Source organism: Oryctolagus cuniculus, chromosome 2, assembly GCF_051225735.1.
Source record: "Oryctolagus cuniculus isolate XC-2025 breed Fujian yellow rabbit chromosome 2, ASM5122573v1, whole genome shotgun sequence".
NCBI classification, from domain to species: domain Eukaryota; kingdom Metazoa; phylum Chordata; class Mammalia; order Lagomorpha; family Leporidae; genus Oryctolagus; species Oryctolagus cuniculus.
The window spans coordinates 182,494,063-182,506,060 of NC_142868.1; the positions used below are offsets into that span (position 1 = coordinate 182,494,063).

An 11,998-nucleotide genomic window follows, 5' to 3' on the forward strand; every position below is an offset into this window, starting at 1 on the left:
CACACAGCCAAAGGCCCCTTGCAGGACTGCAGGAAATGCCATCACTGGCAGCGTTTCAAATATTATAGGTGCTCAAGGCTCCGAAGTCAGGTTCATACGATGTGCATAAATAAAGGATGGGGGCCAGCGTTGTGGTGCAGCAGCTTAAGCCACCGCCTGTGATGCTGGCATCCCATATGGGCGCTGGTTCAAGTCCCAGCCGCTCCACTTCTGATCCTGCTCTCTGCTAATGTGTCTGAGAAAGAGCAGCAGAAGATGGCCCAAGTGTTTGGACCCCTGCCACCAATGTGGGAGACCCGGATGAAGCTCCTGGCTCCTGGCTTCAGCCTGGCCCAGCCCTGGCCATTGCGGGCACCTGGGCAGTGAAACAGCAGATAGAAGATCTCTCCTTGTATCTCCCCCACCCCTCAACTGTGACTTTCAAATAAATAAATACATCTTAAAATAAAAAAGAAGGAAGATCATAGGTCAGTTCCTGGAGCTGTCACACACAGGCCACGATGCAACCTCAGACATTGTGTGTCAGACTGCCTCACACACGAGCCAGCTTTGTGAATCTAGACATGCAAGTTTAAAGTGACAGCAGTCATGGTGTCTTCTAAATGTTCTTTTTGGGTTCTTAAGACACCCCATACCGTTTCTCAGATACATCTAAGCTTACAACTTCCTTCTCTTTTAAATTGAAAATCCCGCAGCACCTACTGTCTTCTTGTAACAAAAGGGTAAACAAAACAATGTGACCAAGTGTTTTAGAACTGTACTCACGATAAAGGACACCCAAAACAAACCCAGTATTGCCTTCTCAACAATCTCTCACTCCGCTGATCACTTCTTGTTGGAGATGCTTTGTGGCAAATAATATAACCTCTTTTCAGCATGATCTGACCCAGTTGTTTTCTTGACTTTGTTTGAGAATGAATTTCTTCTGCATCACCTAACGTGAGTTTCATGGCAAAACCAGCGACACAGCCCTCTCTCCACATGTGCACCTGCTCACACAGGTGCACCTGGGTGTGAGGTCTGTTCAGCAGGTGTCTGAAGACGAGGCTGGCGGACGGGTTGCACCGTCACCTTCTGCGCTTGTAGGCCCCGTCCATGGTACGCCATGGTGGAGTCTCACAAAGGCCACGCGCATGGCGCAGGCTCTCCCAGAAAGCAACTTGTGGAATTCTAGAGCTAACTTCCATACCAAGCAACTGTAAACTGAACAACGGCAACAAATGCCTACAGGCGTGGGTGTTTGGCCCAGCAGTTCAGATGCGTGCATCCACTTTAGAGTGCCTGAGTTCAACACCGGGCTCTGTCTCCTGACTCCAGTTTCCTACTAACACACTCTAGGAGGCATGATGATGGCCCGAGTATTTGGGATCCCACCACCCACACGGGATCCCACCACCCACACGGGAGACCTGCACTGGGTCCCCAGTTCCCAGCTTCAGCCTCAGCTGGAGGCTGCTGCAGGCATCTGGGGGGTGAACCAGCGGATGAAAGACTGATCTGTCTCTCTCTAACTTTCTGCCTCTCAAGTAAATAGGTTTTACAAGAAGCCTCTACGTCCTGAAATTTTCCTTTCTGCTTTTATAAAATGTTCATTTCCATGAGGTGAATTGGCTAATATGAAACTACCATGTAATAGCAGTAAATTAAATGAAACATTATTAAATAGCATTATTAGAGTCGTTTCCAAGCACATTGACAAATGTAGCCTGTCTCGCAAATCTGAAGGCAGCCCTGGGCCTCTGAGCTCCCTTGGTGAACGGGATCCGCCGTCTCCCACTCCTGCCTGGCCCTGCTGTCCGTGGCCTTGCCCTTCAGGGGCCACCACAAAAAAAAAAAAATCAGCCCAGGCGGCCTGTGCCACCTTGCAGGCCTGTCCCAGCGTGCTTAGGCCCACTGTGCAGGCCAGCACAGCAGAACCGGAGCCCTGTGGCTCCCTGTGTGGAGGCGGTGGGGCTGGGGCTTGCAAGGGGCCAGGCTCTCCCTTTACGGCGACACATTCAGGCGGCCAAACAGGGCGCCCGGAAGTGAAGGCAGGCAGGGTGGAACTCGCTTTGCTCCCCCTGGGCATCGAGGGGTCTGCCGGCACTGCACTCGACCTCGCCGAGTTTAAATGAGGTAAAGGAAGGGCTGGGTGGGGTTAGGCAAGAGAAGAAGGTCTCCCAAACCTCAGCGCTTAATTACTGCTTTTCCTTCCTTTTCCTGTAAGAAAATTCCAGAGAATCCTGATAAGCAAAAGCCACCTGGTGCTAGGAAAGAAAAAAAAAATTGGCTACTGACCAGGAGTGGAAATTTTGGTGGAAAGAGAGAATTACAGTAGAAGTACAAGTGCGGAGCAGGGAAGTGTAAGGCCTAGCTCTTTGCATTCCACCCTTTATTCCCCGTCTCTGATCCCAGGACTAAGGGTGGAATGATTGTGATCATGAACTTGAACTCTTCAAAGTATCTGAGAAACCTGAAGTCGATGAGACCTGGGAACCCCTTGTCCAGTGCTCCCCACGGCTGTCCTGCTTGGCCTACGCTCTCAGAAGGAACAGGACGCAGGGCTCTGAGGGTGATGGGCACTCAGCAGAGCTCCAGCCAGAAGGTTCCTCTCAGCAGAGGCCGGATCTGGGGCCAGGGTCCTGGAAGCACTTTGAGTAATAGCAGGCCTGGGAATCTGAAGTGGCCTAACTGGGAATTGGTGCAGGAGGGGCCCAGGGGGAGGCCAGAGCAGGTTCCAGACCCCAGGAGCAGGTGACAAGCAAGGGCCCCTGAAGGCGACGAGGGGAGAACCCAGGGGGATCTGGGATGGGCTGGGGTCCCAGCAGCAGAGGCCAGGATGGGGTACCAGGTGGGCTACAACAGGGAGAAGTCGGGGTCAGGGACCAAGGCAGGCAGCGAGTTACAGCAATTGAGGAAAACACACAGGGCCTAGGGTGACGGGGCGTTGTCTTGGGGCGTGGCCAAGGTGCTGGGCCTCCGGGGAGCGGGGAGTGGGGTATAAAGTGGGGACACTGTTGCTCCCCCTCTTCGCGGAGGAACGACACAGGACCCTGCGCTGTTCTTTTGTCCGCTCGGCCCTTCCCGGGTTTGCTGCTGGTTCTTCCCGGGTTGGCTACCGTCCCTTCCACCTCCGTGGAAGGGGGGTTCCCCCTGGCCACCTTCCCCACTTCCGCGGGGGAGCGGCTCACCGCCGGCCGGCTCTCTCGGGGGCTGCACAGGTGTTCCTTCACATAGATGTTCCCCTTAGATGTTCCTGGTGCATGTTGTCTCTCTCCTCCTTTATAGTCCTCTTCCGCCAATCCCAACTCTGCTACCCACATGCCGAGTACGCTGCTCTCCTCCAATCAGGAGCAGGTCCTGCTGTTTATTGGTTGAACTGGAGGCAGCTGTGTAGAAGCTGCTTCTCCCTTCTCAGCGCCATATTGTGGGAGAGCAGATGCATAGAATAAGTCTTAATTCCAGTAACTTAGTCTAGTCCGAGTTGCTCCCCACAGGACACCAGACTCAGCTGGAGAGGAAAGGCAGGGTCAGGGTCAGGGACCGGGACCGGCAGGCAGGAAGAGGAGGCAGCTTGAACAGGGTCAGCACTGCCCAAGAATCACTCCAAGGGCAATGGCCTTGGCAAAGGGCCTCCTGTTCTGGGCATCTTGAATGTGTTTGGTCAGCCCGCTCCCGGACAGTCTGGAAGTGGGGAGAGGGGGCTGACCTCAGGTGGGGAAGGGGCGGTGGCCCCTTCATCTGGGAGGAGTCGGCCTGTCCTTCTGCCAGGCTTAAGGTCAGCTCCAGGGCCAGGGTCCTCAGGTAGCAGTGACTTAACCCTTCAGCTTGGGTGCCCCTGCCCCAAGGGCTCAGGCCTCGGGGACCCCCACAGTCTAACACGGCCTTCTGTACCCCGGCAGCGTCAGGGGGCCTGTCCACTGACCCTGAGTCTCCCCCTGCACTTCCACTTCTGTCCCCGCTTTCCTGTTTCCAGGGGAGCCCTGCAAAGGACATGTAAGAGGAAGAAAACGAAGAACCAGGGCTGTCCATCAGAGTCCACACTAACGCACGCCCCCTGGAATTCACCTCTGCCTGCACTGGCGATCGCCCCACACCCAGGACATCCACCGACCGGAGCCCACGTACAGCTGGATTGGGGCAGCGATGCAGGGAGGCGGTAGCGTGAAAGGGGTGCCACTGGGTCCCACATCCGAGGTTCAAGGCCATGTGGTCCCATGATAGGGTTTGAGCACACGGACTTTTCCAAAGCTGCCGTCAGTGACGAGGAAAACGACAATGATGTGTGTGATACGAGGAGGGGAGGGCGAGAGCTCAGATTAACAGGTTTCTCCTCTCCAGTGGTCATGATCTACGAGGCCCTCGGGCTTTAAACACTTAGGCGCTGCACTGGCTATTTTTGACAGGATGGCGCAGTTTTGAGATGCGGCTCTCAGGGCAGTAGAAAGATTCTAGTGGCTCTGCCGGCTCGGAGACGCTTTTACTGATGGAGCCATCGCTGTGGAGGAGGCAGCCCCGAGGAGTAGTAAATGTTTAATGCTATGGCGTGCATTTTCGTTCTAGGTTCAATCAAGGATAAAGTCGTTCTTCGCTTGCTTGAGTATACTTTATGATATGTCAAGTCCCTTTAAATAATTAGCATGTACGATGTTTATGTCCCTTTTTGCGAGTAGGTAACCAAATGTTATGAAATGACCATAGAAATGTTCTGGCTTGGGTCCTGCTTGTACACCAGGGGTAGATTTCTGGGCCTTTGCACCATTGCAAATCTTCTCACCCTGGTTCCAGGCTCACTCCATCTTCCTCACCAGGAGGGGATCTTGGATGGGGCTGGGGAGCCTTCCAGAGAGGGGGAGAGTTAAGGCAACAGAAACCCTCAAAGAGGCATGAGGCCCAGAGGGAGGGAGCCAGGAGGTCATCAACCAGTTTGGATGGGTCTACAGCAGACACGATGGGCTTGGCTGGGGTGGCGCAGGCTGTAGAACATTCCAGAAGTCAAGCTGAGGAACTTGTTTGAGTTTGCATATTAGCTGGACGCTCCCCCAAAGCCCACGAGTTGGGAGACTGAGCTCTCAGGTCTTACGTTAATGTAAAGGATGAATGGATACAAGACTCAGCTCAGTCACGTGTCTGAAAGAGGGGCCTCGGGAAATGCTTAGACTGGATCAGATCTCGGTGACTGGGAGACACATGGACATGGAGGACGAGTGCGCCTCCTGGCTCGCTGTGGGATCCCTCCTCTGCCCTTGTCCCATCATCCACAGCCCTCACCAGATGCCAGAACAAGGGGGCTGCCCAGCCTTGGCCTCTGACCCTCCAGAAGCAGGAGTCGAAGTGAACCGTCTTCCGTCCTTGGTAGCTTCTCTCGGGAATTTCATGTGTAGCAATGAAAAGCTGACTAACACGGTGCTGAAGAGCATGTCTACCGTTATCATTTTTAACAAGATTTATTTATTTATTTATTTGAAAGGCAGAGTTACAGAGAGAGGAAGACAGAGAGAGAGAGAGAGAGAGGGAGAGAGACTCTTCCATCCGCTGGTTCGCTCCCTAAATGGCTACAGCTGCCAGGGCTGGGCCAGGTCAAAGCCAGGAGCCTCTTCCAGGTCTCCCGTGTGGGTGCAGGGGCCCAAGCACTTGGGTCACCCACTGCTGCCCTCTCAGGCCATTAGCAGAGAGCTAGATTAGAAGTGGAGCAGCCGGGACTAGAACCAGTGCCCACATGGGACACCAGCACTACAGGTGACAGCTTTACCTGCTGTGCCACAACGCTGGCCCCGTGTCTACCATTATTAACCACAGCAAAGATGGGACGCAGGGAGACAAGCTCTGAGGCTGAGCTACAACCTGAACTGAGAGAGAGCAGGGGCTGACCCAGGAGAACGAGGGGCAAGGCAGCCGCAGGGGTGGAGGGGACAGGAAAAACTGTGGAGAGGAAACCAACAGCTCCCTGGATCTACTCCCTGGCCCCCAGCGGCACCAGCAGGTGCTCCGAACACCACGTGCCCTGTATGTGGCTCATTTTACTGTGGAAGCAACACATGCTTGGTAGGGAACAGAGAGAGGAAGTGGACAGAAAACAAAACCCCAGCTACACTGCTCACAAAATATTCTTAACATACTGGTATATGAGTTTTTACCATGTTTCCTAGCCATTGAGTTTTTTTGTTTATTTTTTATTTTTAAACTTGATTGTAAATGAGAAGCCTTAGATAAAAACTGTGGAAAATGGAATTAAAGGATAAGTTTATTTTTTGAAATTCATGTATAATTTTTTCATAATAATGCATTTTCCATGAACTTCCCATGAACTGTGTACATCATTCTGTATTCTGTGTTTCACTTGGCTAAGGGGGTTTCCATATTATATGGAAAGGATCTTTATAAACATCATTCTTACTGACTAGATAACATACGTTGTACCCAGTGACAGGTACCATAATTACTGAACTCTTCTCAATAGACATTTAAGTTATTCCTACTTTTTCATTATTATAAGAAAAAATCAGAGTGAACAATTCCATATGTATAGGTAGAGTATGTTTAAGATTGAGTCCTCGGGATGGGTGAATAGAAATTGAATTACTGGGTCAAAAGGCATAAGTGTTTCAGAAGCTCTTGACATGTATCTCAAAGTCACCTTCTAACAAGTTTCAACCTCGTGGCACTCTTTCTAGAACAGTGTGAGAATGCCTCCTACTTTTGCCATCCTTGGTTAATATTGGAAATTGTATTTACTTTTACATTGATTTAAGATCATATGTTAGTATTTCAATATACATGTTTGATCATGAGTTTGCTTTATCCTGTGCTTGAAACAAGATCAGTCTCTTCTTCTGTAAGTTGTTTAGTTATGAGCCTTGCCTCAATCTTTGTTTTTGATTTTTTAAAAAGATTTAGTTAATTATCTATTCGAAAGGCAGAGTGACTGAGAGAGACAGAGAGATATCTTCCATCTGCTGCTTCACCCCCAAAAGCCCACAAGAGCCAGGGCTGGGCCAGGCCAAATCCAGGAGTCCAGAACTCCATCCGGGTCTCCCACAGGGACGGTAGGGACCCAAGCCTTGGCCATCATCTGCTGCTTTCCCAGGCACATTAGCAGGAAGCTGGATCAGAAGCAGAATCAGCTGACACTCAAACTGGCACTCTCATATGGATGCTTGCATAGCTGTGTCACGATGCCACCACTGCCACCAAGACCCTTGCTTTTTTTAAAATGCATTTATTTGAAAGGCAGAGTGACAGAGAAAGGAGGAGTGAGAGAGCTCATGCATCTGCTGCTTCACTCTCTAAATGACTACAACAGCCGAGCCCGGGCCAGGCCGAAGCCAGGAGCCTGGAACTCCATCCAAGGCTCCCCAGAGGATGCCAGGGCCCTAATTCCTTGGGCCATCATTCACTGTCTTTCCCAGGAGCATTAGCGGGAATCTGGATCAGAAGTGGAGCAGCCAGGACTCACACTGGTGCTCTAAGATGGGATGCAGGCCTCGGAAGCAGCAGGTCAACCCACTGTGCCACGGCCCCCGCCCCTCCTCAACATTCTAGCACCTCAGTCTCCTGACCCCATCTCTCCTATCTGCTATCAGCTTCTAACCTAAGAACCTGAGTCTTCTGCCTCTGTTTTTTGAAGATACTTATTTTTGTGCTTGTCTTTCATATTTTTATTTTTTCTTTTCTGACACTGAAATATTACAGTTTTTAAACAGCTACAACCATGGATCATTTCCCTGAAAATGTGTTCTCCTACGCATGGAAAGCCTTCCTGCTCAGCGGGTTTCTAATGGCGGGCTGCCCCAACCCCGCCTCCTCTCGCAGCCCAGCTGGCTCCTCCTTACTGTGAGTCGATGGGGGCCACGATACGTCCAAGGAGAATAACGGCACCTTCTGGGCTGCACTGATCTCCTTAAGGCCCCAGAGTCTGTGAGTGAGGCTGTCGTTTAGGGACACAGAGGGTGAGTGGCTGCCACAGGACTGCTCCCTGGAAGCCGGCATCAGACCCCACCTTTGGGAGGGCGCGCCCAGCCCTCGCCCCTGCCCAGCTCTGTTCTCCCGCTCTGCATGGCGATGCCCTCTGCTCTCACCTCCTCAAGGGACCCTCGCTTGCCCAAGTCGAAGCACAGCTGCCGAAAGTCTCGCTCCCCCTTTCCCAGCTGGCTTACCCGTATCGATGGCGGCCCACGTCCCGGATGAGCCTCTCAGAGAGGTAGGCGCCAATGCGATCCAGCTTCTCTGGAGCTGAGAGCGCGTAAAAGGTCAGCTTCTCCATGTTGGTCTTCACCAGGCCATCCTGTAAGGGGACAATTCTGGAGGTGAACGACTCAACTCAACCAGTATTAATAGGGGCTGGTGTCGTGGTCCAGTGGGTTGAGCCACTGCCTGCAGCACCAGCGTCTCATATGAGCGCTGGTTCAAGTCTCAGCTGTTCCCTTCCAATCCAGCTCCCTGCTCATGGCCTGGGAAGGCGGCAGATAATGGCCCAAGTAGTGCTTGGTCCCCTGCACCCATGCAGGAGACCAGGACAGAGTTCTGAGCTCCTGGCTCCAGACTGGCCCAGCCCTAGCCGCTGCACACATTTAGGGGGTGAATCTCTCTGTCTTTCCCTCTCTCTCTGTCACTTCATTTTTCAAATAAATAAGTAAATAAATCTTTTTAAAGCATCAGTATCTGTAGAGGGCCTTGTGCACACGCCAGACAACATGCTGTGTATCAGGGACACTGTGGGGTTTAGGCAGGGGGGCCTGGACTCTACGAACTCACCATCCGGCTCCCAGTGTGCACAGGTAAGACAGGAAGTGACAGAAGTGTGTTTACGGGTGTGATTCTGTGTGCACATATGTACATGCACATGTGTCTGTGTGTGTGTGAATGAATGACACGGTGTCCTTAACAGCAACTCCAGCACCGAGACACGGGCAGGGAGAAGGCAGCTCTGCAGCTCCCGGGGAGTTCTCCAGAGGATGCTGGGAATGCAAACCTCCAACTGCCCACCAGGAAGATTCCCAGAGAGCAAGTCGAGTGCATTGGCTCCCGTTTCTAGACCACAACCTGTAATACCACCTGGGCGGTGGCCTGGACATCAAGGAGCTACGCCTCCTGTGTGTGGACACCCAAGCCTCTGGCAAATGGCAGAGGGAGCAGGGAGAGAGCTCAGGCTCCTGGGCCCAGCCCGAGACAGGGGAATGCACCCCCTACCCGCAGAGAGACACCTCCCTCAAGTCAGCGGCTCAGGAGCTGTCACCCGGGCGGGGGTGGGACAGACGCCCCGGTTATGCAGCAGGGGCCAAAGCACGCAGATCCCGACTTCAGAGACACAGGTGCCCTCTGCCTCCACTTCCCAGCAACCTCTCACCACCGCCCCGGGCTGTGGCCGGGGTTCCCACTTGTCTGGGAAGGCCCCGAGCAGCCCAGAGGGCGGGAGTGGGGTGTGAGATAGGGATGTGACCCACCTCGGGATCCTCGGGGAAGATGTTGTCAACCAGCCTTTTGTACCTGGGGCGCAGGGCCCCACAGCAGCCGCACACACCTGCAACAGGAATAAGAAACCCGTGAGTGAAGCCCACCAGTCAGGCTGAGGCCTAGGGGCCAGTGAAGCCTGCGGGAAAGTGAGCCCAGACAGGGGGCAGGTCCCTCCCTCGGAGGGCCAGCGCCTCTGCCTTCCCCAGGGATGGTGTCTCCCACTGCTTCCCAAGCCTGGGGGTCAGGACACTGGCCGCTCTCACCTCCTGTCTTCGCTGGGGCACCAGCAGACCGGCAAGTGCGAGGCAGACACAGCGGTCGACACTGTTGGAGGGGTGAGGCTTTGTGCGCGGGCTAACACAAAGGGCAGCTGTGGTCTCCCTCCCGCCCGCCCTCCCCCAAGGCCTCTCAAATCCACTCCCAGGGGTGAGAGTTTGGTACAGCCCTTAAGACACAGCTTAGCACGCCCGCATCCCGTAGCAGAGTGCCTGGGCTGGAGTCACAGCCCTACTTTGGATTCCAGCCTCCTGCTACTGTGCACCCTGGGAGGCAGCAGGTGATGACTCAAGTCCTCAGGCCCCTGCCACGCATGTGGGACACCCGGATGGAGTTCCAGGCTCCTGGCATTGGCCTGGCCCATGCCCAGCTGGTGCCTCCACTTGGAGAGTAAACTGGCGGATGGAAGATCTCTATCTCCTTCTCCCCCTCTGCTTCTCAAATACATAAAAGTGAAAACAAGCAAAAACTAATGCAAAAAACCAAAAACCCTTGCCTCCTGCAGCCCAGGAGTCTGAGTGTCCTGGGAGACGGACATGGCATTGCAGGGCAGTCCCGCCTCCCCGGCCAGCTCTCATTGGCTCCCACCTGCCTCGACCCTCTGCTCCCTGTGGGGGACTAGACAGATTGACAGACATTCCAAAATGCATCTTTAACGCGGTGTGCCAGGGCCTCTGAACGCCAGCCTTTTAGGGTTGGGCTGGGCATGAGGGCATCCTGTTTGCGGGTCTCACTTGCCAGACCCTACCAATCTGGCAAAATGGAAAAACACCGAGCTCTGTGGCGTGGTGCGTTTTATAAATCCACGCCACTGCGAAGGCTTTTAGCGCCATGAAGCCCGGCGGTCGGTGATGAAACAAACTTTGCGAAACAACTGGAGGTGTCTACACAGTCTTAGGTGCAGGCGTCTACACAATCTCCCTCCCTTGACTGCTGTCTCCTTGGGAACAGAAACTCGTCTGACCCCACGCACGGCATCTCAGGACCAGGACGGGGGCCAATCTGTGACTGTGTGGCCAAGCAGACGGCAATCAGGAATCTCAAAGTCACAAAGGCCTCCAGGCGCTGGCCACGTGGAGCTCCCAGGGGCCCCTGGTGGGGGGTGCTTCTACAGAGGAACCCTGGGCTCCCGTTCCTGCAACAGGGAGCTGGCCTGTCCCAGGGCCGGCTCCCAGGGGCCAGGGTGCATGTATCTTGCCTGCCTCATCCCAGCCGCGCCAGAACCTCCGGTGTGTCCTGCTCAGCAGACTTGCCCGGCCACCTGAGGACGGGCAGAAGTGTTTGAAGCCCCTCTCTGGGACTGGGCGTATGGCCAGTGCAAGCAGCCCTGGGCAGCCAGCAAGGGAGAGCGTGGCGGCGGCCCTGTGACGCCTGCACGTAGCAGCCCTGCCGCTCCTTGGCTCCGCTTGCCTGGTGCTGTTCCCTTGGCTGGTCTGTCACCTCCATCAGAGCTCCCCCACGACCCAGCGCAACTGCTGGTTTCAAACAGAGTCTGCAGCACCAAGCCGGGAAGCTTTTCGACAGTGCCCCGCTACCGACCCAGCCTCGTGCGCAGCCCCCGAGGTGACGTGCCGCTCGCTTTAGATGCCTGCCCCTACTTCACCTGCCCCAGCCCTCCTGGTGCTCGTCTCCAGAGTCTGGAAAAGTCCAGGGTTTACCACCTGCTACGTGCAAAGCACCAGGCCGAGGGTTAGGGGCTCTGTCCCGCGGCTGCACACGAGCCCTCCCGGAAGCTCGCATCGCCCTCCCTGAAACACAGCCCAGCCATTTCTCAAGTTCATCCCAAGCTCTCCTCTGCCACAGCCACCAGGCCGGACGCCTCCTCCACACTTGACATCTGGTCTTACCCCCCCACCCCCCACCCGGCCAGTCCCCCAGCTTCAGTGTCCTCCGCGTGTAGCTTTGAGTCAGCCGGCTGCACAGCCGGGCCGCCTGCCTGGCTCATCACCGCCTTTCAAGGCCGACCTTTCAACCTGACACCTGCTGTGGCTCCCTGGAGGCCGTCCAAGAACCCCGCCCGTCCTGTGCACTGTATTTCCTTACCAATCCTTCCCCTCGGCTGTTTCAAGTGGACTCACCTGCCCCCACCCCCGATCAACTGTAAATGCCTCTGGCTCCTCTTCCTCCTGAGCCCAGTACAGTAGCCCAGGCCCAGCGGGACTCCAGGGAAGCCGGCACCATGTGCAGGCTCACCTGGCTTTGATCAGCGTGAGACCCAGGGAAGTCACCGCCTCCCCTTGGCCCTTGGCTTCCTTTGTATAAACATCAACTCCATTATCCCCATTCACCA

The 11,998-nt window shown here is 54.6% G+C and overlaps 1 protein-coding gene across 7 annotated transcripts in view; it reads right to left on the reverse strand.

The window, feature by feature from the left end:
- EFR3B (EFR3 homolog B) overlaps nucleotides 1–11,998 on the reverse strand; it is a 136,882-nt gene that overhangs the window by 36,571 nt on the left and 88,313 nt on the right. For all 7 annotated transcript variants that reach the window (XM_089326738.1, XM_089326737.1, XM_089326735.1 and 4 more), the window contains 2 exons: nucleotides 9,423–9,499; nucleotides 8,136–8,263 (listed from right to left, as the gene is read on the reverse strand). In XM_089326738.1, coding sequence (XP_089182864.1) covers nucleotides 8,136–8,242 — 107 coding nt within the window. In that variant the 5' untranslated portion in view covers nucleotides 8,243–8,263; nucleotides 9,423–9,499. The remainder of the gene's footprint in view (nucleotides 1–8,135; nucleotides 8,264–9,422; nucleotides 9,500–11,998) is intronic.